The 24309-nt window shown below is 47.6% G+C and overlaps 1 protein-coding gene across 1 annotated transcript in view; it reads right to left on the bottom strand.

Moving 5' to 3' along the window:
• Positions 1-10567: 10567 nt before the first annotated feature.
• Positions 10568-24309, bottom strand: part of LOC307105597 (acyl-coenzyme A synthetase ACSM1, mitochondrial-like) — a gene marked incomplete at its 5' end in the record, with an annotated part of 42171 nt that continues 28429 nt past the window's right edge. The window contains 4 exons of the mRNA XM_079781456.1: positions 10568-10850; positions 16736-16855; positions 17917-18016; positions 19013-19140. Coding sequence (XP_079637582.1) covers positions 10755-10850; positions 16736-16855; positions 17917-18016; positions 19013-19140 — 444 coding nt within the window. The 3' untranslated portion in view covers positions 10568-10754. The remainder of the gene's footprint in view (positions 10851-16735; positions 16856-17916; positions 18017-19012; positions 19141-24309) is intronic.

Raw genomic sequence — 24309 nt, 5'->3', positions numbered from 1 at the left:
TGGAGACTACATAGAGACTGGTAGCAAGGGTGGAGCAGGGAAAGAGCACGCAGGGTATCCACAGAGAGCAACTAAAGTTCTGGAGAGATATCTCAGCTGTGGGGTTTGCCACTGAGAACTCTGGGGTCTAATCCCTAAGCTGCTCACCCCCTGAGTAAAGAGTACCAGAACTGATAAGGGTACCCACATAACATCTGGGTGAAAAGCAGTGGGGTTGCTGTGTGCCTGGGAGAGATGCTGGAAATTCAGGCACTCTCTCAAAGGGCTAACACACAAAATTCCCTGTGGAGCCACCCACTTTGTGCTCAGGCAGAGGGAGGGCAGAGTGGACTGAAGCTGTGGGAGCAGAAGCCAGGATCAGAGGCTCTGGGGTTAGAGCTCGGAAGGCAGACACCATGGTTTCCTGTGCTGAGTCAGTCCCCTATGCAGCAGAGGACATCTTTCCCACACAGACATTTGGTATGCAGCAGGCTTTACCAGGGGGAAGACAGTTGACCCACACTATTGGGAATCACCTTGCCCACAGTGCTGAGTTCCTGAGGCCACTAAAGAGACTAAAAATAACAGTTAGCCTTCAGGTAGAAGCAACTACCCCATCCTGTTGAAAACACACACACACACACACACACACACACACACACACACACACACACACACACAAAACATCCTCTCGCCACACCTGAGAATGATTGCCTGTGGGCAATTCAAGTCAGAATCCTTTCAGTTTGCAGGCAGAAGCGGTTCCTGGAGGCTTAAAGTCTTTGCCGGTTCTAATTAGTCAGAAATAGTGTTTGATGCTGTTGTGCACTAGAGATTGAGAAGTGTAGCAGATCTACTTAATACACAGTCACAAATCCAAACACACAGCCAAAATGAGGAGACAAAGAAACAACCCCCAAGAGAATTCTTCAAAAGAAGAGATAAATGAAGCACAGATAAGAAATTTATGTGAAACAGGGTTCAGGGTAATGATGGTAAAGATGCTCAACACATGAAAAAAAAAGATATAGTAACTCTGACTCTGAAAACAGAAATAAAGAATGACATAGCACAAATAAATAACACATTGGAAGGAATATACAGCCGATTAGGGGAAGCTGAGGATGGAATCAGTGAATTATAAGACGGAGTTGAAAAAATCACTCAATCAGAGAACCAAAAAGAAAAACCATTAAAAAACAGGAGGACAGCTTAAGGGAACAGTGGGACAACATGAAACCGTAACAATTGTTAGGTCAAGGCACGGACATAGACCGGCCCCCGCAAGGTAGATGGTGATACAGATAACTGGTGCCTTTTGGACCCCAGGCCCGAGGCGGAAATTCCACACCACTCATGCCCTCCTCGCCCTCCCCACCACTAAACAGCTGTATAAAGGAAGTACTGACACTACCTTTTGGTGCAAAGTTCCCTGGCCCACCCTCGGACCAGTGAATTTCACCCAGTAGCGCAAGATTAAAACCTTCCCCTTTTAACTGCTGGACCCTCTGTCTTTTGTTTCCTGCATCACAAATCTCTCCTTTGGTGCCATGAAACCTGGGAGGGGCGAGCATTCCATCTTACTGTTCACGGTCCAGGGTGCCCCCCTCTTCTCTCCTCGTGGCTCAGGACCCTCAGGCCTCTCCCTAGGATGGGCAGTGTCTGTGGTAAGTTCTGGCCCATGCTGATCCCTGGTGGTCGTTCCCTAGCGTCTGTCTGTAAACCACGGCCCAGGTCAGAGATTGCCTCCCGGGCATAGCCCTCCAGGCCCCTCCAGGAGGGTTTCTGAACCTTGGGAGGCAGCAGAGATGTTCCTGCCACCCCTTGGTTCGCTGGCCTTTTGGCCTCCGTCCGGACGCCAGGAGGTAGGGGAGACGTCCCCTGCCGCCCCTCGGGTTCCCTGTCCGTAGCCTTGGCTCAAAGACTGGGACGCTGGTCCTTAGCCTCGGCTACTGACCCCAGGTTTTCAGTATGGGTAATCAAAAATCTAAACCGGATCCTAGCACACCTCTAGGGTGTCTCCTCAAGAATCTGGCTAAGCTAGGCCTTTCCAGGATCTGCGTCCTAAACGCCTCATTTACTTCTGCAATGTGGCATGGCCTCAGTATGAATTGGACCATAGATCAAAATGGCCCGAGAATGGGACTTTCGATTTCAACATCCTCACTGACCTCAGTAACTTTTGCTGGCAAGCCGGAAAGTGGCCCGAGGTCCCATATGTCCAGGCCTTTTTCTATCTGCGCTCCCGTCCCTCCCTCTGCTCCTTCTGTTCCACAGCCCAGGTTCTCCTAGCTTGCAAGAAACCCCCTCTGCCTACTGACACCCCTCCACTTTCCGCCTTATCTGAGCCCCCTGAGAATCTCTTCTCCCCTCCGACTTGTCCACCTCCATACCCCATCACTCCTTCCGCCCTGCTGTCCGTTCCCTCCCTTCCCCCATCCTCACTCCCCGACCTCCCTCCGTCATCCCTCCCCCAGAGCCTTCTCCCTTACCTGCTGACCTTCCCCTTCCCCCACCCCCGCCTGCTTCCCCAGTCAGCAGGCGCACCGCTCCTGGGCTCCTCCTCTCCTCTGCTCCCTCCGGGAAGTTGCAGGAGCTGAGGGAGTGGTCAGGGTCCATGTTCCCTTCTCTCTGTTGGATCTCTCCCAGATTGAGGAGCGGCTGGGGTTCTTTTCCGCCAACCCCACTGTGTTCATCAAGGAATTCTGATACCTTTCTCAGGCCTATGACCTCACCTGGCATGACATCCATGTCATTCTCTCTTCCACCCTAACATCAGATGAAAGGGAAAGAGTCTTAGGAGCAGCTCAGATCCACCTTAAAGATGCCTCTATGCCGGTGGGGGCCCAGGCCGTTCCTCATCAGGAACCAGGCTGGGAGTACCAAATAGATACCCCTGAAGGGTGAAACAGGCGCTGACGTCATGACCAGATGCTCCAATGTCTGATAGCTGGCCTACAGGCCGTCTCCCACAAGGTAGTTAATTTTGACAAGCTGAGGGAAGTTACTCAGGGACCAGATGAGAACCCCGCAGTCTTCCTTAACAGGCTTCCTGAGGCTCTGACCTTATATACTCATCTGGACTCTGAGTCCCCAGCCAGAGCAACAGTTTTAGCCACCCACTTCATTTCGCAGTTGGTCCCAGATATTTGAAAAAAGTGAAAAAAAGGCAGAGGATGGCCCTCAGACTTCAGTCTGGGATCTAGTGAATGCGGCCTTTAAGGTTTTTAATGCTCGTGAGGAGCAAGCAGAGTCGGATCGGGAGGCCCGCCTTCGACAAAAGGTGAACCTGCAAACCCAAGCCTTGGTTGCAGCTCTGAGGCTGAAGGAAGCCACGCATGGTCCCAATGGGACTGTGCTTGGTGGGGGTGCAACGAGAACTGGGGAATGCTTTAAGTGCGGAAATGAAGGCCACTGGGCAGAGCAGTGCCCCCGGCCCCGGGCTCCAACCAATCCCTGCCTGGTGTGCAGTTAAAATGGCCACTGGAAAAGTGACTGCCCCTGGAAAAGTGACGGGCCCTCTGTGTCTCAGCGTAAAGGGGCCACCCTTCCAGGTCATGACCCGCTGCTGGCCATGCTGGGACTGGCTGAAGACTGAAGATGCCCAGACTCGATGTCCCCCATCACCTTCGCCAAGCCCAGGGTAACGCTCAAGGTAGCGGGTAAGCCAATCTCCTTCCTGGTCAATACGGGGGCTACCTTCTCTGTCCTGCCTTCCTTTCCTGGGCAACTTTTCCCTTCCACGATCTCGGTCATGGGTATTGACGGCAAATCCACCTGCCCACTGGCCACTGGGCCCCTTCCCTGTCTTCTCGATGATAGTCCTATAACCCACTCATTCCTAGTTATGCTTTCGTGCCCCATGCCCCTTTTAGGATGAGATATCCTCACCAAACTAGGGGCCACTCTGAAGCTCACTCGGAGCCCTTCAGCCTCCCTGCTTCTTCCGCTCCTGACCCCTCCCTTCATGGGAACGCTGATCCCCCACTGCCTGCGTCCCTTGTTGACCCAATAGTATGGGATACCTCTACCCCAGTGGTTACTAGACATCATACCCCAGTCAGGATCAGACTTAAGGACCCCACCTCGTTTCCCTCCCATCTGCAGTTTCCTATCTCCCTAACTCATCGCTGAGGGCTCAAACCCCTCATTACTCGGCTTCTGGGGAGGGTCTCCTCATACCTATCGACTCTCCCTGCAACACCCCCATCCTCCCTGTTAGGAAGGCAGACGGGACCTACCGGCTGGTGCAGCACCTCCGACTAATCAATGAAGCAGTGGTCCCCATCCACCCAGTGGTCCCCAATCCTTACACGCATCCTTTCCCGCATCCCATCTGGTACCACACACTTTTCTGTTCTCAACCTCAAGGATGCCTTCTTTACCATCCCTCTGGATCCAGACTCTTACCATCTGTTTGCATTTACTTGCGAGGACCCAGACGAGCAGTTATCCCACCAACCCACCTGGACGGTCCTGCACTAGGGGTTCAGAGACAGTCCTCATCTGTTTGGCCAGGCCTTAGCCAGAGACCTCCAACAATGCTCGTTAGAACCCAGCACTCTTCTCCAGTATGTAGATAATCTCCTCTGCTGCCTCTCTTTAGACATTTCTCAGAGGCAGACAGCTGGCCTCCTCAACTTTTTAGGGGACAAAGGATACTGTGTGTCCCCTGCCAAGTCAACTGTCGGCCCCCACTGTCACTTACTTGGGGATCTGTCTGACACCCAATTCCCGAGGACTGACAGTTGACCGAGCACAGGCAATATGAGACCTACAGCCTCCCACTTCTGCGGAACAGATCTTGTCCTTTCAAGGGCTGGTAGGATTCTTCCGCCATTGGGTCCCAAATTTTGCTGTCCTAGCTAAGCCTCTATACCAGGCCGCTAAAGAAACACCAGTAGCCCCCTCTCCTCACCCTCCCTCATTCGCCAGGCTTTTTCTAAGCTCCGGGATGCCCTTCTGGCATCTCCTCCTCTCTCTCCCCTGGACATCGCTAAGCCTTTCCAACTATTTACTGATGAGAAACAGGGAATAGCTATGGGGGTCCTCACCCAGCCCCTAAGGCCAGCCTTCACCCCCGTAGCCTACCTGTCCAGACAGCTTGATCCCACAGTTCGGGGATGTCAGCCCTGCCACTGGGCTCTGGCTGCAGCCGCTGGTCTCACCAAGGAGGCCCAGAAGATCTGCCTCCAGCAACCCTTACAGGTCTTCTCCACTCATAGACTACAGGATCTTCTGTCACACCGATCCTCATCTCTCCTTGCCCCCTCTCGCATGCAGGAACTCCATCTCCTGTTCCTCGAGAATCCTGACATCTCCCTGACCCAGTCCCCAGCTCTGAACCCAGCCACTCTCCTTCCCATTGACTCCACCCAACCTGTGGCAACGCACTCCTGCCCCGAGGTCGTCGAGGCCCTCACTCAATTTGGGCAGGACTCTCAGATCTTCCTCTCTCTAATCCTGACTTAACTCTGTGGATGGAAGCTCGTGCCTAGACCCCCAGGGACGTCGGAAAGCCTCCTATGCAGTAGTAACACCCGAGCGGACCCTGGAGGTGGCCCGGCTCCCAGAGGGTACCATCTCTCAAAAGCCCGAGCTCATTGTGCTGACCCGCGCCCTACATCTGGCCAAAGGGAGGAGGGTAAACATATATATGGACTCCAAATATTCATTTCTGATAGCCCATTGCCATGCGGTTATTTGGAGGGAGAGGGGCTTTCTCTCTACTAAACGCTCACCTATTATCAATGCTAGACTCATAACCCACTTACTTGATGCCTTACCTCCCAGGTAGCCATCATACACTGCCAAGGCCATCAGACTGACTCCTCGATGGTTACGCGGGGAAACGCCCGAGCAGACGCGGTGGCCAGAGGCTTAACTCAGCGTGAAGGGTCCCCAGCCCTGGTCCTATTCCTTTCCCTTCCCTCCATTACCCCTCAGTATACAGAAAAAGAAAAAAATAAACTCCTACAATGGGGAGGCTCTTCTTGTCCTGAGGGATGGATCTTCATAAATAACAAAATTGCCTTTCCCAAGGCTCAGGTAGGGGCCATTGCCCAACAAGTCCACCGGTCATTGCACATTGGACCACTGGCACTTTGGAGGTTCCTCGAACCCCTCTTCACCTCATCCACACTGTGAGAGGCAGTCACGAGTGCCTGCTCCTCCTGCTCCTCCTGCTCCACGTGTGCAGCTGTCTCACCCCAGGGAGGAATGCACCCCAACTTTCCTACCCATCAAATGAGGGGACACCTATCAGGGCAGGACTGGCAGGTAGACTTCACCCATATGCCTCCCCACAAGAAGACCAAATATCTGCTTACCATGGTAGACAACCTGACAGGGTGGGTAGGGACCTTCCCTACCCGCAAGAAAACTGCGGAGGTAGTGGCTGAGACCCTAATAACACACATAATCCCAAGGTTCGGCCTCCCCACCTCCATACAATCAGACAACGGCCCGGCTTTTATATCAAGGGTCGTTCAGCAGCCCAGCTTTTATATCAAGGGTCTTGGCATCTCCTGGAAACTGCACATACCCTACTGCCCACAATCATCGGGTAAGGTCGAGAGGGTCAACGGCCTCCTTAAAGACCATCTAACTAAACTCTCTCTAGAAATTCGTAGCTTCTGGCCGGACTTCCTGCCCATGGCCCTGACCAGAATCTGGGCTACACCAAGGAGCCCCACCTTCTTAAGCCCTTTGGAACTCCTATATGGGAGACCCTTCTTGCTCAACCATCGTCTCCCTACTGACCCTCCTCCCCTGGAGGGTCTTCCTTTCCATATCTGTCTTTACTCAGTCAGCTACTCCGGGGACACACTAACAGGTTTCTGCCCAGGCCAGAACCAGCCGACTAAGGCTCTTATCTTCCATATCTGTCTTTACTCAGTCAGCTACTCCGGGGACACACTAACAGGTTTCTGCCCAGGCCAGAACCAGCCGACTAAGGCTCCTGAGGACCAGCCCTCCATCCGGGGGACTCAGTCCTCCCTAAGAATCTACATCCCAAGGCCTTGGAGCCCAGGTGGATGGGACCGCACACTGTAATCATCACAACCCCCACCGCGGCCAAACTACTTGGCGATCCATCGGGGCACCACCTCTCCAGAATCAAGAGGACCCTGGAGCAGCATGACTTCTATAAATGTGAGGTGTTGGGCCCCACTAAGTTCCGCCTTAGCCACCCTCCCGCTCCTCCTTCTCCTCCCAGCCCTGGGCAACCTACACCCACCCTCACCTGCTTATGTGTGGAGGTTCAAGGTGCGTGAAACCTACAACCAGGACAGCACACAAGTCACCCAGCAGGTAGGATCTCAGGACTGCCCCCTGGTCGGATGCCAGGAGGAGATCCTGATTGCTGTCGACCTCCGGTCAGTGTCCAACGATGGCCGACCATATGCCTGCTTTGCTTATGACCAGCAGAACCCAGACAGGTGTAATCAAGACACCAACACCTATGGGGGTTGCCGCTGGTCAGGCTGTGTCATCCATGATGCCTACAATGAGGTCAGGTCTGGCCCCTTTTTCTGGAAGGACGGGACCTTCAACATCGGGGTCCGGGACCCCTGGAACCAGTGATGAGTTGCGGGCGTTATGGGAAAACTATATGGGAGTGGTTGGAGCTCAACCCCTTCAGGGACCATCTACATCTCCCGGGAATATGTCATGGCCCAGGCCCAAATCCAGGTCTCCAACAGCATCCTACAAGCCAAACAGTCCCTTAAAGGGAAGCTGCCTGATTCTCCCTGGGTAGAAGTCCTGTCTTCTTGGCTCCAACTTATCCAACACACTCTACTATTCCTTAACGAGACCCGCACCCTGCCCAATGTCTCACACTGCTTTCTATACGTCTCTCTCCAAAGACCTTTGCTGGCTGCCGTCCAGCTCATGACTCCTCCAGGAACCCAGGGACAAGGTGAATGTCAGCCTCCCCTGGCTGGCATTCCCCTCTAGGAACCTGAAACTCCAGAACCCACCTTGCCCCCGCAGATATGCTACCAGACCAGCAACCCGGTAACAGGGGGATGGGTCACTTGGAACTGTACCCAAAACCACACTGCAGCCAGTCCCACCAAGGCCAGCCCAGGTACCTTTTTTTTGGTGCAATGGCACCTTAAGCAACTGCATAAACTCCTCTGACCCCGGGCCTTGCTTCGGGGTCACAGTAGTTCCCCAGCTAACCTTGTATGGAGAGTCGGAGCTTGCCTGGTTGCTCCCTTCATCCCACCCCCGGGCCCGCCGGGTCGCCTTTCTCCCTGTCATGATAGGGGTAAGTATCGCTGCCTCAGTAGGCCTAGCCAGGGTGAGGTGGGGGAGGGCCCTTGGGAACAGCATAATCTCTGCTCTGGATTTCAATGACAAACTCCAGATAGCCCTGGAGTCTACTACCACCTCCTTAGCCTCCCTGCAGCAGCAAGTAACATCGGTAGCCCAAATAGCCCTGCAGAACCGACGGGCCCTAGACCTTCTTACTGCAGAAAAAGGGGGAACCTGCATGTTCCTTCAAGAAGAATGCTGCTACTACATCAATGAGTGTGTGGAACAGAACCTGCAGACCCTGACTGAGCTGAGTGAAGAATTACATGCAAGCCGCTCCTGGGACAACTCTCTTTTTAGTTGGCTCCAAAACCCTTTAGCTACCTGGATCCTACCCCTGATAGGGCCCCTAATTCTCATCTGTGTCTTTTTTTCCCTAGCCCCCTGCCTCCTCAAATTCATCTGCTCCCTGATCGCGGAAATGTCACGGGTGACTGTAAACCAGCTCCTGCTCCACCCCTACACTTGGCTGCCCTCCGACTCGCCTCTGCTTGACCCTGGCCTTTAACATCCCCCACCCTCTTCGCACCTGGTCAGCAGGAAGTAGCTAGGACGATTTTGGTGCTCCCTATCACCAAAAGGCCGGGATGTTAAGTTGAGGCAGGGACATAGACCGGCCCCACTGGTGGGGAAGTCCAGAGCCAATGCATGCAGCCGCAAGGTAGATGGTGAGGCAGATAACTGGCACCTTCCTGGACCCCTGGCCCCAGGCGGAAATTACACTGCTCATGCCCTCTGCCCTCCCCCCCCCCCCCCCCCCCGCATCCCTCCATTAAACAGCTGTATAAAGGAAGTACCGACACACTCTTTTTGGCCCCAACTTCCCTGGCCCACCCTCGGACCATCGAATTTAGCCCGCTAGCGCAAGATTAAAACCTCCCCCTTTTAACCAGCCTGACTCTCTGTCTTTTGTTTCCTGACTCGTGAATCTCTCAACCATTTTCACATAGTAGGTATGCCGCAAGAGGCAGAAAGGAAGGGAGGGACAGAGAATATGTTTGAAGAAATAATGGCAGAAAACTTCCCTAACCTGGTAATTAAAAGTCACAGAGAACCCCAAGCAAGAACGCAAACAGGCCCATGACCAGGCACATCATAATTAAAATGCCAAAAATTAAAGACCAAGAGAGAATCCTAAAGGCAGCAAGAGAAAAGAAAACTGTTACCTACAAAGGAGCTCCCATAAAGCTGACACCTGATTTCTCATCAGAAACTGCACAGGCCAGACAAGAATGGCATGAAGTACTCAAGGTAATGGAAAGCAAGGATCTGAGACCAAGATTACTATATCTAGCAAGGCTGTCATTCAAAATAGATGGTTAAATTAAAAGCTTCCCAGACAAAAACAAAAACAAAAACAAAAAACAAAAAACAAAAACAAACAAAAAACCCCCCACAAAAACCAAAAAAACAGGCTAAAAGCGTACTTCACCCCCAAACAGTATCTGTATATTTCCCAGTGTGTTTGTGTGTCTGTGCCCCCTGGCAAACGGCCTTAGAGGCAATCTCCCTAAGAGTGACTCCCAGCAGTGAGGGAGAAGGAGACAATATGTGCTTCTTCCTCACCCCCAGGCTGAGCCTCTTCTGCCCCTGCTCCTCCCAGCCTGTGATGAGCCCCAGGGGGTCCCATCCCAAGGATGGATGAAGTGAAGGGTCAGTTCATAGAACCCCATGCCCAGGTTGGGGGAGGGATTGGAGAAGACTCTGATGGCAGAAAGAACTTAAAGAGTGTGGAGGGGGAGTTTTTAGGGAGGACTCTGGGCCCTGGGATAAGGGCTGGAAGATCCTGGATCCCTGGGAAGGAATTCGTGGTTGGGTGCACATGGGGGAAAGCTGAGGGGTAAGACTCCTAGGCTCCTGGCCCCTCCTGGGAATGAGGAACTGGGCACCTCTGGAGAAGCCTGGGAGAGTCCTGTGGAACTCTGGTCCCTGGAGAGCAGGTCACTCACTTGCCCAAACCGGGCCTAGGCTGGGACCTAGCTGAGGCAGGTGCCTGGGCTGCTTGGAGCATCACTCCCGGATCTCTGGGTCCTGGACCTCTACTGGACGTGCAGGGCCACTTGGGAACACTGGGGTATGTGCGGGAGGCAACAGGAGCGAGAACCAGGCCCTGTGCTCTCTCTAAGGGGAGGGGGGAGGGCAAGGAGGGACCGCATTTACCATAGGTTCATGTACATGATGAATGCACAACACAGGATCACCCTTGATGGCGATGTCAGCGCTTTATTATCTTCAGCCCCAATTTGAGCACCAGCCTGGGCAATCCAAAGGAACAAGAGCCTTGGAGGCAGGGTAGTGACTGATGTGAACTTAAAAGAACAGAAATGTGGAATGCTGGCAGTCCTGGGCCTTTCCCAATCAGCCCTCAGCACCCCCACCTCGCCCAGCCATGTGGGGGCACCGCGGCAGCCAGGCGTGTGCCCAAGGTCACACTCAGAAGGATGCTGAATTTACTGCGGTTGCATCTGACCGAACTCCTTTTCCCGAAGTTCACTCCGTTTGATCTTGCCAGTGACGGTTTTGGGCAGCTCAGGGACAAACTCCACCTGGGTGAGGAGAAAGCGAACCATCCTGAGTCCTGCTGTCACTTCCTACCCGTCCCCACTCCTCTCTTCACCCTGCATGTCCTCGAATAGGCTGTAGCAGGTGGTGGCCTCAATGGTGGGGGCCAAGTGTGTCAGGTCCTCCTCCTGACCCCCTGGAGCTGCTGCAGCCTGTGACGTGCTCTGACCAATGAAATGTGGTGGAGGGAAGCATGGCACCTCTCACAGGAGAGTCAGAACCTCTGAGCCTGGCCACCCTCTCTGTCCATCTCTGACAGCACCTGGCAGGTACCTACGTGGTGGCTGCTTCTCTCTTTTTTTAAATTTAATAAATCTTTATTGTTCAGATTATTACAACTGTTTCTCCTTTTTCTCCCCATAGCTCCCCTCCACCCGGTTCCCACCCCACCCTCTGTCCTTACCTTCCCCCCACTGTCCTCATCCATAGGTGTATGATTTTTGTCCAGTCTCTTCCTGAACCTCCCACACCCCTTCCCCCCTCAGAATTATCAGTCCACTCCTTTTCTATGCCCCTGATTCTATTATATTCACCAGTTTATTCTGTTCCTCAGATTTTTAATTCACTTGCTTTTTAGATTCACTTGTTGATAGATATGTATTTGTTGTTCATAATTTTTATCTTTACTTTTTTCTTCTCCTTCTCCTTCTCCTTCTCCTTCTCCTTCTCCTTCTCCTTCTCCTTCTCCTTCTCCTTCTCCTTCTCCTTCTCCTTCTCCTTCTCCTCCTCCTCCTCCTCCTCCTCCTCCTCCTCCTCCTCCTCCTTCTCCTTCTCCTTCTCCTTCTCCTTCTCCTTGTTCTTCTTCAATAATACCTTTCAGCATTTCATAAAATACTGGTTTGGTGGTGATGAACTCCTTTAGCCTTTTCTTATGTGTGAAGCTCTTTATCTGACCTTCAATTCTTCATGATAACTTTGCTGGGTAGAGTAATCTTGGTTGTAGGTTCTTGCTATTCATCACTTTGAATATTTCTTGCCACTCCCATCTGGCCTGCATAGTTTCTGTTGAGAATTCAGCTGACAGTCATATGGGTGCTCCCTTGTAGGTAACTAGCTGTTTTTCTCTTGCTGCTTTTAATATTCTCTCTTTGTCTTTTGCTCTTGGTATTTTAATTATGATGTGTCTTGGTATGGTCCTCTTTGGATTCCTTTTGTATGGGGTTCTGTGCACTTCCTGGACTTGTAAGTCTATTTCTTTCACCAGGTGGGGGAAGTTTTCAGTCATTATTTCTTCAAATAGGTTTTCAGTATCTTGCTCTCTCTCTTCTTCTGGCATCCCCATAATTCTGATGTTGGTACGCTTGAAGTTGTCCCAGAGGCTCCTTACACTATCTTCATACTTTTGGATTCTTTTTTCTTTTTGCTTTTCTGGTTGAGTGTTTTTTGCTTCTTTGTATTTCAAATCTTTGACTTGATTCTTGCATTTCTCTAGTCTGCTGTTGGGTCTCTGTATAATATTTTTTATTTCAGTCAGTGTATGTTTAATTTCTAGTTGGTCCTTTTTCATATCCTCGAGGGTCTTGCTAAATTTATCAGCCTTTTCTAGGAAATTCTTGAAAAACCTTATAACTGTGGTTTTGAACTCTATATATCCAGTTTTTTGTTTTCCTCATTTCTTTCATTTGTGATCTGTTTCTTTTTCTCCGCATTTTCACTGCTTCCCTGAGTTGGCAGGGTGGCTTTGTTTGCTATCTGTCCTATATGGCCCTGTGGGTTGGCCTCCCAGTTACCTGAGGTGGACACTCTTGGTGCACCCCTTTGTGGACTGTGTGTACAGCCTTGTTGTAGTTAAGTCTTGATTGTTGTTGGTATCACTGGGAGGAATTGACCTCCAGGCCAATGGGCTGTGAGGACCTGCTGTGTCTATAATGGAAGAACTGCTGTGCTGGAGACACGCTTATGGGGCAGGAATTGTTTCAGTGCGGCTTTGGTGCTCACTGAGTCTGCCTCTTGAATGTGTCACTTATGGATGTGAGTAGTTGAAATCTGATGTTTTTTCACTCTGACCACTAGATACAATAGCTTCTGGATCTCCAATGGGGTGCAGGTCAGCTACTGTCTGAGGCCACCCAACAGGAGCTACAGTGAGAACTACAGTTTTCTTCTCTTTGCTTGGGGTTTGGAGGTTTTGAAGCTGTCTGACCAGAGCTGCAGTTTGTTAGGTTAAGCTGCCATAGGGTAGGCCATTTATATGCAAAAGCCGCTGAATGGAGCTTGGGTAGGTTTGTAGATTGTGTGGGAAGGGGTCTCAGGGAGTCATTAGGCTAGGGTGTGGCAAACACCAATGGCTGCCAGTCAGCCGTCTCTGTGTTTCTGCATTTCCAAGTCCCCGTGCCCCGCGCCCCAACGCAGTAAACAATGATTGCTGTGCACACCTCTGCAAGAAAGCCAGCCTCACTCTGTGACCGTAGACAGTCCAACTTCTCCCCGTAGGAGTTTGGGTCTCCAGACTGGAGTTCAGAGTAATCAGGAGCTTGTCTCCCTTCGGGTTGAAAAAAGCAGCTCCTGCATTGAGCGTCTTCCCCCTGGTGGTCAGTGCATGTCATAGCGACTAGTCATTCTGCTGTTTGGTCAATTTGCATATTAGCTTTTTATTATATTGGACTAGAGGCCCGGTGTATGAAATTTATGCTCGGGGGATGGCGGGGGGGGGGGGGGGGTGTCCCTCAGTCCAGCCTGCACCCTCTCCAATCCGGGATCCTTTGGGGGATGTCCAACTGCCAGTGGGATTAGGCATAAACTGGCAGTCAGACATCCCTCTCACAATCCAGGACTGCTGGCTCCTAACCACTCACCTGCCTGGCTGCCTGATTGCCCCTAACCACTCTGCTTGCAAGCCTGATAGCCCCTTAACTGCTCCCCTGCTGGCCTGATTGATACCTAACCACTCCCCTGCCAGCATGATTGACACCTAACTGCTCCTCTTGCCAGCCTGATCGCCACCAACAGCCCTCCCCTGCAGGCCTGGTTGCCCCCAACTGCCCTCCCCTGCAGGCTTGGTCACCCCCTAACTAGTCCCTGCTGGCCTGATCATCCCTGAACTGCCCCCCTGCCAGCCAGGTTGCCCCCTAACTGCCCCCCTGCCAGCCTGGTCCCCCCTAAATACCCTCCTGATGGCCTGGTCATCCACTAACTGCCCCCCTGCCTGCCTGGTTGCCTCCTAACTACCCCCTGCCAGCCTGGTCTCCTGTAACTACTCCGCAGCTGGCCTGGTCACCCCCTAACTGTCCAGAAGGAAGTCTGACGTCCAGTCAACCTGGTCTAATTAGCATATTACCCTTTTATTAGTATAGATAATGAACTCTCAGAAAGAGAAATTAAAAAAACAATCCCAATATGGACACATATGTAATACCTTAATCAATAAAAAAATATTAAAAAAACAACAAAATAAATAATTTCAACAGTAAAAAAAAAAGAATCCCATTTACCATTGCAATAAAAAATTAAGACACTGAGATATAAACTTAACTAACTAGGTAAAAGACCTGTACTCAGAAAACTACAGGACGTTTAAAAAAGAGATAGAGGAAGACATAAACAAATGGAAGAATATACCATGTTCATGGATTGGTAGAATCAACATCATTAAAATGTCCATAGTACCCAAAGCAATCTATAGATTCAATGCAATCCCTATTAAGATACCAACGGAATATTTCACAGGCATTGAACAAACTCTCCAAAAATTCGTATGGAATAAAAAAAAAGACCCTGAATAGCCTCAGCAATCCTGAGAAAGAAGAACAAATTTGGAGGGATCACAATACCAAATATCAAGCTATATTACAAAGCCACTGTTCTGAAAACTGCCTGGTACTGGCACAAGAATAGACATATAGTCCAATGGAACTGAACAGAGAACCCAGAAATCAACTCAAGCCAGTATATTCAATTAATAATTGCCAAAGGAGGCAAGAGCATACAATAGAGTCAAGATAGTCTCTTCAATAAATGGTGTTGGAATAATTGGAACAATTTATGCAAAAAAAAAAAATGAAACTAGATCATCAACTTACACCAGTGGTTGGCAAACTCATTAGTCAACAGAGCCAAATATCAACAGTACAATGATTGAAATTTCTTTTGAGAGCCAAATTTTTAAAACTTAAACTATATAGGTAGGTACATTGTTATTAACTTAATTAGGGTACTCCTAAGCTGGCCTAAGAGCCACACTCAAGGGGCCAAAGAGCCGCATATGGCTCGCGAGCCTCAGTTTTCCAACCACGGACTTACACCATACACAAAAATAAACTCAAAATGGATAAAGGATTTAAATGTAAGACAGGAAACCATAAAAATCCTAGAAGAATCCATAAGCAGCAAAATATCAGACCTATGCTGTAGCAATATCTTTACCCATACAGCTTCTAGGACTGTGGAAACTAAGGAGAAAATAAACAAATGGGACTACATCAATATAAAAAGCTTTGCACAGCAAAAGAAAACATCAACAAAACAACAAGAAATCCCACTGCATGGGAGAACACATTTGACAATGCTATCTCAGACAAGGGTTTAATCTCCAACTGATACAACTTAACAAAAGAAAGATAAAAAATCCAATAAAAAATTGGAAAAACCAAAATAGACACTTTTCAAAAGAGGACATACAGAAGGCCAAGAGACATATGATAACATGCTAAAAGTCAGTAATCATCCGAGAAATGCAAATCAAAAGGACAATGAAGTACAATCTCAAACCTGTCAGAATGGCTATCATCAGCCAATTAACAAATGACAAATGCTGGCTAGGATATGGAGAAAGAGGAACTCTCATGCACTGCTGATGGGAATGCAAACTGGTGCAGCCACTGTGGAAAACACTATGAAGTTTCCTCAAAAAATTAAAAATGGAACTCCCATTTGACCCATTAATCTCACATCTAGAAATATATCCCAAGAAATCAGAAACACCAATCAGAAAGGATGTATGCACCCCTATGGTCATAGCAGCACAATTTACAATAGCTAAGATTTGGAAACAGCCTAAGTGCCCATCAGCAGATGAGTGGATTAAAAAATGGTGGCACATCTACACAATGGAATACTACCCTGCTATAAAAAATAAGGAACTCTTACCATTTGCAACAGCATGGATGGACCTGGAGAGTATTATGCTAAGGGAAATGAGCCAGGCGGAGAAGGATAAATATCACATGATCTCACTCATTTTTGGAATATAATGAACAACATAAACTGATGAATAAAAATAGAGCCAAAGGAAAAAAAATTTAGAATAGAATCCTGTTATTTGCAAATTTTTAATATTTCCTACAACTTTTGTGATATTATGCTATGTTAGTACAGTTTTTGTAATATTATTATATTTAAAATAATTCTTCTTGAAATATTGTTTATTGCTTGTAACATTATATTTAAAATCGTTTTACTTGAAATATTAATGTTTATTGCTTGTAAAGGGCTAATTATTTTGTATCTAAAAAAGAATGAACTGCATGTTTTAAGGATATATATAATTTTGTTAACATTCGTTTGTTGTGTACATAGGTATTGAGTGGCAATACAAATATATTTCTTAGTATGAATCACGAGTAAGATCAGTTAAAAAGTGGCTGATTTGGATGTCTTTTTCAAATTTTGAAAGATGGTAAATACCCTCCTTGGGTAGCTTTGGGCACTGGTATGATTTTTTTGCCCTCAGGGTAATGTGCAGCACGTTTTGGGGATTCTGACCCAAAACAGAGGTTCCTTCCCATTCAGTTGGCTGCATCCACCCCTCAGCCCAATTGCTTCTTCTGCAGAGAAAAATGCTCGTTCTATGTTCGGTTCCAGCATCTCCCGGCCACCCGACCAGACTTGGGGAAGTGGAGTTCAGAAGGGCACGAGCATGGGCCCCACTCACCTTCCTCGGGTACTTGTACGGGGCGGTCACCGACTTCACGTGCTCCTGCAGCTCCTGGGTGAGCTGGTCCGGGTCATGGGACAGAAACTGTGGGGTCAGGACAATGAAGGCCTTCACCACCTGCAACGCAGAACCAGAGCGGGGGCTCAGGGTCAGTGCCACCCAGTTGCCTGGTTTAAAAAGTAAGTGTTTATGCAATGAATGGCAAAACAAGCTGACATCCAAGCCTTTGGAAACGGACAAGACCAGGTTCAAATCCAAATACTTCAATTTCTACTCTTTCCCTTGCAAAATCACTTAAACTCAAATTCCTTCTCTGTGACATGTGCAGAGTACAGGTTCATCCCATGGAGCAGAAAATGGTGGCCTTATGTTCAGATTCCATGAGCTAGTAACACAAAACGTGCACCTAGTTTAACTTTATTATTATCCCCAGCATCATTATTTTCATCACTATTTTTACCACTAATGTATGTACAGTTCTGTGCCTGGAACCTGTGGGCATTTAATAATTGTTGGTAACTTACTGACCTTATTGTTTTTGTTTTTTAAGTAGTTGTTGATTTTTTTCTTTAAATACGTTTTTATTGATTTCAGAGAGGAAAGGAGGGGGAGAGATAGAAACATCAATGATGAGAGAGAATCATCACTCTGCTGCCTCCTGCAGGCCCCCTACTGGGGAGCTAGCCCACAACCTGGCATGTGCCCTGACTGGGAATCAACCCTGGTTTTTGGGTGGACACTCAACCAATGAGTCAGATTGGCTGGGCTGAACATATTGTTTTTATATTGTTATTTATGTCCCCATTGAATTGCACAGGCCTTGTACCTAGTAGGTGCTCAATAAATCCAATGAATGCATTGGAAACAGAGTGCTCAGATTTCCATCCTGGCTCCACCACAGTGTAATCCGGACAAGTTATTTAACTTCTTTATGCTGTCTCTCTGTCTATTAAAAGGGTATAATAAGTAAGAGTCTCTAACTCATTAGGTTGTTGTGAGGGTTAAATGAGCCAGCACACCCAGTATCTAGTCAGGATTGTCACAGATGTTGCCACAGTGCCTCCTGCTGCCCACACAGTGTAAGTGCGGCGAGCATACCCACTGCTCTGGAAGATTCCCCTGCACCAGCCTTCCAGTGCCCACACGCAGATCCCATGACCTCCTGTCCTTTTCCTCACCTGCCCTCGGATCGGGTCCGGGCTGCTCACCACAGCTGACTCAGCCACCGCCGGATGCTCCGCCAGGGCGTTCTCCACCTCTGCCGGCCCAATGCGGTACCTGCGGGACCAATGGTTCCTGCTCTGCTTCTGAGCAGGTGCCAGGGCTGGAGTGACCCAGGCCCTCCCATCTCATGTTTGGGAGTCACACTTCCCTGGGCACAGAGGGCAACCTTCACGGGAGCCAGAGGGCTGTGAAAAGGCTCTGTGTTGACCAGGATGTGAAGACCTGGGCATTGCAAGCGCAGATGCTCCCAGGGTCTCCCCTCACTGCCTCTGTTGGGCGGTGGGCGGTGGGGGTGGGAGGCTGTCCTCCAGGGCTAGGGGCGTGGCACAAGGATCTTCCCAGCAGGACTCTTACTGTAGTCTTGGGAGCCTCAAACTTTGTCTTAAACCTTTAGGGAAATTCTGTCTCACTACATCAGCATCTCATGTAGAAATTTAAAAAGTAAAACAAACCTAATTTCCCTGATGCATCCAAGGGAAGTTGTTACTTGTGTCACTTTTTCTCCTTACATCACCTAAGCGGTAGGAACAGCAGATCGGGAGCCACACTACCTTGGTTCAAATCTGGGCCTCTCCCTGCACTATCTTGGAAACTTTCACAACTTAGTTCACTGGTCAGCGACTCAGTGTTCCCATCTGTAAAATGGGCACAATAATGGCATCTACTGGGTGAAGCAAAGCACAGAGGAGTGTACTTTCACACAGTAAGTACTCTATAAGCTTAGCTGCTACTGTTGTTGTTCTGTGACATGTGTCCCACTAGAGGAACACAGAGAATAATTTCCCCAACCAATGGGGACAAATGGGGGCGCAAACAAGGTCTCCCTTCCCAATCCTATATCCCCTCTTTAAATTGCATGATGTCTACTGTGTTTGCACTTCCAGGCTTTCTTGAACTTTATTTTGATGTTGGGGGAGATGCACAGATACCCCAGGCCAGGTCCCTGTAGAAATGGCTGCATTCAGGAACAGGCTGCGGGTTCCATTCCCAATGCATGGAGGAATGATGCAGCAAGCTTGAGTCTGCCAGGCCCAGGTCAGCCACACCTACCCAGAGGCGTTGATGATGTCATCGTCCCTCCCCAGGAACCAGATGTAGCCCTCTTCGTCAATAGATGCTTTGTCCCCAGTGTTGTAAAAGTCCCCGCACTCCACTTTGGCTGTCTTCATGGGGTCATTCTGCAGAGAGAACGGCACTCTTGTTGAAAGCAGTGAGATTAGAGATGGTGAGCTGCAACCTGGGGCTCAGATATGGGTTTGAGTCCTGCTTCTCATTCCACCAGGCACCTGTGCAACTTTTTTAACCTCTCTGAGTCTATTTGCTTTACATGCAAACACTCAATGCATGCTAATGGTCAATTAATGTACAAAATACACTGACAATTGATATTAATATAACACAGTGGCTGAACAGATGGAAGGTGTCAATAAATATTTGCTAAATGAATTTTCTTCCCCAAGTACCATCTCATCTCATCCTCAAAGGAAGCTTATGGCCCTGGCAAGTGTGGCTCAGTTGGTTGAGTGTCATCCCATGTACCCAAAGGTGGCCAGTTCACTTCCTGGTCAGGGCACATGCCCAGGTTGCGGGCTCAATCCCCAGTCGGGGGAGCGCAGGAGCCAGCTGGTCAATGTTTGACGAAATAATGGCAGAAAACTTCTCTAACCTGGTGGAGGAAAAAGTCACACAAGTTCAGAAGGCACAGAGAGCTCCAAGCAAGAAGAACCCAAACAGGCCCATGCCTTGACACATCATAATTAAAATGCCAAAAATTAAAGACTAAGAGAGAATCTTTAAGGCAACAAAAGGAAAGCAAACTGTTACCTACAAAGGAGCTCCCATTAGGCTGACACCTGATTTCTCATCAGAAATTCTATAGGCCAGAAGGGAAAAGCATGAAGTACTCAAGGTAATGGAAAGCAAGGATCTAAGACCAAGATCACTATATCCAGCAAGGCTATCAGTCAAAATGGACAGTCAAATAAAGAGCTTCCCAGACAAGAAAAAAAGGCCAAAGGAGTACATCACCACCAAGCCAGCATTACAAGAAATGCTATAGGGACTGCTGTAATGATAAGGAGAAACAGTGAGAGAAACCTACACATACAGAATTAAAATGGTAATAAATAAGTATCTATCAATAATAACCCTAAGTGTAAATGAAATTAATGGTCCAATCAAAAGGCACAGGATAGCTGAATGGATACAAAAACATTAGCCAACTATATGCTGTCTATAAGAGACCCACCTCAGAACAAAAGACATGCACAGAATGAGAGTGAAGGAATGGAAAAAAAGTTTTCCATGCAAATGGAAAGGAAAAAAAAAAAAAGCTGGAGTAGCAATACTCATATCCGACAAAATAGACTTCACAGTGAAGGCCATCCCAAAAGACAATAACGATCATTTAGTACATAATACAAAAGGGGTGGTATCCAACAATAGGACAGAACCTTGGTAAACATATATACACCCAATATAGGAGCACCTAAATATATTTAAAAAACTGCTAGATTTTAACTTCTAGGGGAGAGATTGACAAGAACACAGTCATAGTAGGGCACTTTATCACCCTGCTGACTTCACTGGATAGATATTCCAGACAAAAACGTGACAAAGATACAGTGACTCTAAAGGACACACTGGATCAGATGGATGTAATTGACATTTATAGAACATTTCACCCTAAAGTAGAAGAATATAGTACATTTTTCTCAAGTGCCCATGGATCATGCACAAAGATAGACCACATGTTAGGACAGAAAACAAATCTCTACAAGTTCAAGAAGATCAAAATCCTATCAAGCTACTTCTCATATCACAGAGGAATTAAACTAGAAATCAACTACAGTAAAAACACCCCCAAACATTCAAACACATGGACGCTAAGTAGCATGTTATTAAACAATGATTGGGCTACCAAAAAGATCAAAGAAGAAACAAAAAACATCATGGCAACAAATGAAAACACAACAATCCAAAATCTATGGGATACAGAGAAAGCAGTCTTGAGAGGGAAGTTCATAGCTCTGCAGACCTATCTCAAAAAAAAAAAAAATGGTAATAAATAACTCTCAAGAGTTAGAAAGAGAGCAACAAGAAAAGCCCAGGATAAGCAGAAGGAAGGAAATAATAAAGATCAATGTGGAGACAAATGACATAGAGACCAAAAAACCAATATAAAAGATCAACAAAAGCAAGAGCTGGTTCTTTGAAAGGATAAACAAGATTGATGAACCTCTAGCCAGGCTCACCAAGAAGCAAAGAGAGAAGACCCAAATAAACAAAATCAGACATGAAAAAGGCCATGTAACAACTGATTCCACAGAAATACAAATGATTATGAAAAAATACTATGAACAACTCTATTCCAACAAAATGGACAACCTAGATAAAATGGACATATTCTTAGAAAATACAAGCTACCAAAACTCAATCAAGAAGAATAAAAAAACCCTGAATAGGCCTATAACTAATGAAGAAATTGAAGGAGCAATAAAAAAATCTTCCAGCATACAAAAGCTCTCCTCCAGATGGCTTTACAGGGGAGTTCTACCAAGCACTCAAAGAAGAACTAAAACCTATTCTCCTTAGACTATCAAAAAATTCAAGAGGAAGGCACACTTCCAAGCTCTTTCTATGAAGCCAGCATTCCCCTAATTCCAAAATCAGATAAAGACACAACTAAAAAAGAGAACTACAGGCCAATATCCTTAATACATATAGATGCCAAAATCCTCAACAAAATTCTGTAAATATAATTCAGCATTACATTAGAAAGATCATACACCACGACCAAGTGGGATTTATTCTGGGGATACAAGGATGGTACAATATCCGCAAATCAATAAATGTGATACATCACATAAACAAACTGAGAGACAAAAATCACATAATCATATCAATCAATGCTGAAAAAGCATTTGACAAAATCCAACACCTTTTCTTGATAAAAACTCTCAGCAAAGTGGCAATCGAGGGATCACACTGCAACATAATAAAAGCCTTATATGACAAACCTACAGCAAACATCATACTCGATGGGCAAAAACTAAACTCATTTCCCCTAAGAACGGGAACAAGACAGGGATGCCCACTTTCACCACTCCTGTTCAATGTAGTACTGGAAGTGCTAGCCATAGCGATCAGACAAGAAGAAGAAATAAAAGGCACCCAAAAAGGAAAAAAAGAAGTAAAACTGTCCTTATTCGCAGATGACATGATACAATCCATAGAAAACTCCCAGGACCTCATCAAAAAACTGCTGGACCTAATAAGTGAATTTGGCAAAGTAGCAGGATACAAAATTAACACCCAAAAATCTATGGCCTTTTTATACAGTAGTAATGAACTCACAGAAAGAGAATCGAAAAAAACAATCCCATTTACCATTGCACCAAAAAAATTGAGATACCTAAGAATAAACATAACTAAGGACGTAAAAGACCTGAACTCTGAAAACTACAGGACATTAAAAAAGAGAAAGAGGAAGACATGAACAAATGGAAGAATATACCATGTTCATGGATTGGTAGAATCAACATCATTAAAATGTCCATACTACCCAAAGCAATCTATAAATTCAATGCAATCCTCATTTAAAAACCAATGGCATATTTCAAAGACCTAGAACAAACTCTCCAAAAATTCATCTGGAATAAAAAAAGACTAGAATAGCTGCAGCAATCCTGGGAAAGAAGAAGAAAGTAGGAGGGATCACAATACCAGATATCAAGCTATACTACAAAGCCATTGTTCTCAAAACTGCCTCATACTGGCACCAGAACAGACACATAGACCAACGGAACAGAACAGAGAACCCAGAAATCAACACAAGCCAGTATGCTCAATTAATATTTGACAAAAGATGCATGAGCATCAATGGAGTCAAGATATTCTCTTCAATAAATGGTGTTGGAAAAACTGGACAGATACTTGCAAAAAAATGAAACTAGACCACCAACTTACACCATACACAGAAATAAACTCAAAATGGATAAAGGACTTAAATGTAAGCTGGGAAACCATAAAAATCTTAGAAGAAGCCATAGGTAGCAAAATAGCAGACATTGTCGTAGCAATATCTTTACTGATACAGCTCCTAGGGCATTGGAAACTAAAGAGAAAATAAACAAATGAGACTACATCAAAATAAAAAGCTTCTGCACAGCAAAAGAAACCATCAACAAAACAACAAGAAAGCCCACTGCAGGGGAGGACATATTTGCCAATGTTTTCTCAGATAAAGGTTTAATCTCCAACATTTACAGGGAATTCATACAGGTTAACAAAAGGAAGATAAACAATCCAATCAAAAAATTGGCAGAGGACCTAAATAGACACTTTTCTAAAGAGGACATTCAGAAAGCCAAGAGGCATATGAAAACATGCTCAAAGTCACTAATCATCCAAGAGATCAAATCAAAACAACAATGAGGTACCATCTCACACCTGTCAGAACAGCTATCATCAACAAATCAACAAATGACAAGTGCTGGAGAGGATGTGGAGAAAAAGGAACCCTCCTTCACTGCTGGTGGGAATGCAGACTGGTGCAGCCGCTGTGGAAGACAGTATGGAGTTTCCTCAAAAAATTAAAAATGGAACTCCCGGAAGAACCAAGATGGCAGCATAGGGTAAACACCTAACTGTTGCCTACCACAACAATTTTGAAACAGCAACTGGAAAACAGAGCGCACACTGTCCAGAACCACCGGAAAGCTGGCAGAGTGGAAAACCTGCAACTGGAGAGGAGAGGAGAGGGGGACGCTGAGCCTCAGGAGCCGTGGAGGTGTGGAGATCTGTGAGCGCGGAAAGGGCGGGCGGCTGAATACGCGGCAGGCTTGCTCGCAGCGCGCGGAGAGGGAGGGCAGTAGACGCTGTGTGGCTAGCTTTCTCGTTTGGGAGAAAAACAGAACCTCCGGTCTGCACTGAAATCCAGCTGTGGTCGGGGAGAAACTGGGCTGTTTGGCAGTGGATGAGGCTCGAAAGCTGCCTTCTCTCAGAGGTGCACAGCCATTAGGGCACGGAGAAACCGACCCTCTTAGGGCGGCGCTGACGGAAACCAAGTTTGTTGCGCCATTCTGAGACTCCGCCCCATCTGAGCTGAGCACAGCCCTCCCAGTGACTGGATTTCTCCTTCGGGAGTAAAACAAAACCTCCGGTCTGCCCTGAAACCCAGTCCCAGCTGGGGAGAAACTGGTCTGTTAGGCAGCGGGAGAGGCTCGAAAGCTGCCTTCTCTCAGAGGCGCGCAGCCATTAATTCGGGCACGGAGAGACTGCCCCTCTTAGGGCGGAGCAGACGGGAAACCAAAGCTGGTCTGCGCCACCCTGAGACTCCGCCCCAT

This window comes from Cnephaeus nilssonii (genome assembly GCF_951640355.1).
Source record: "Cnephaeus nilssonii genome assembly, chromosome: 2".
NCBI lineage: Eukaryota > Metazoa > Chordata > Mammalia > Chiroptera > Vespertilionidae > Cnephaeus > Cnephaeus nilssonii.
The sequence above is the reverse complement of the archived record's forward strand: the minus strand, read 5'-3'. Positions and strand labels throughout refer to the sequence as shown.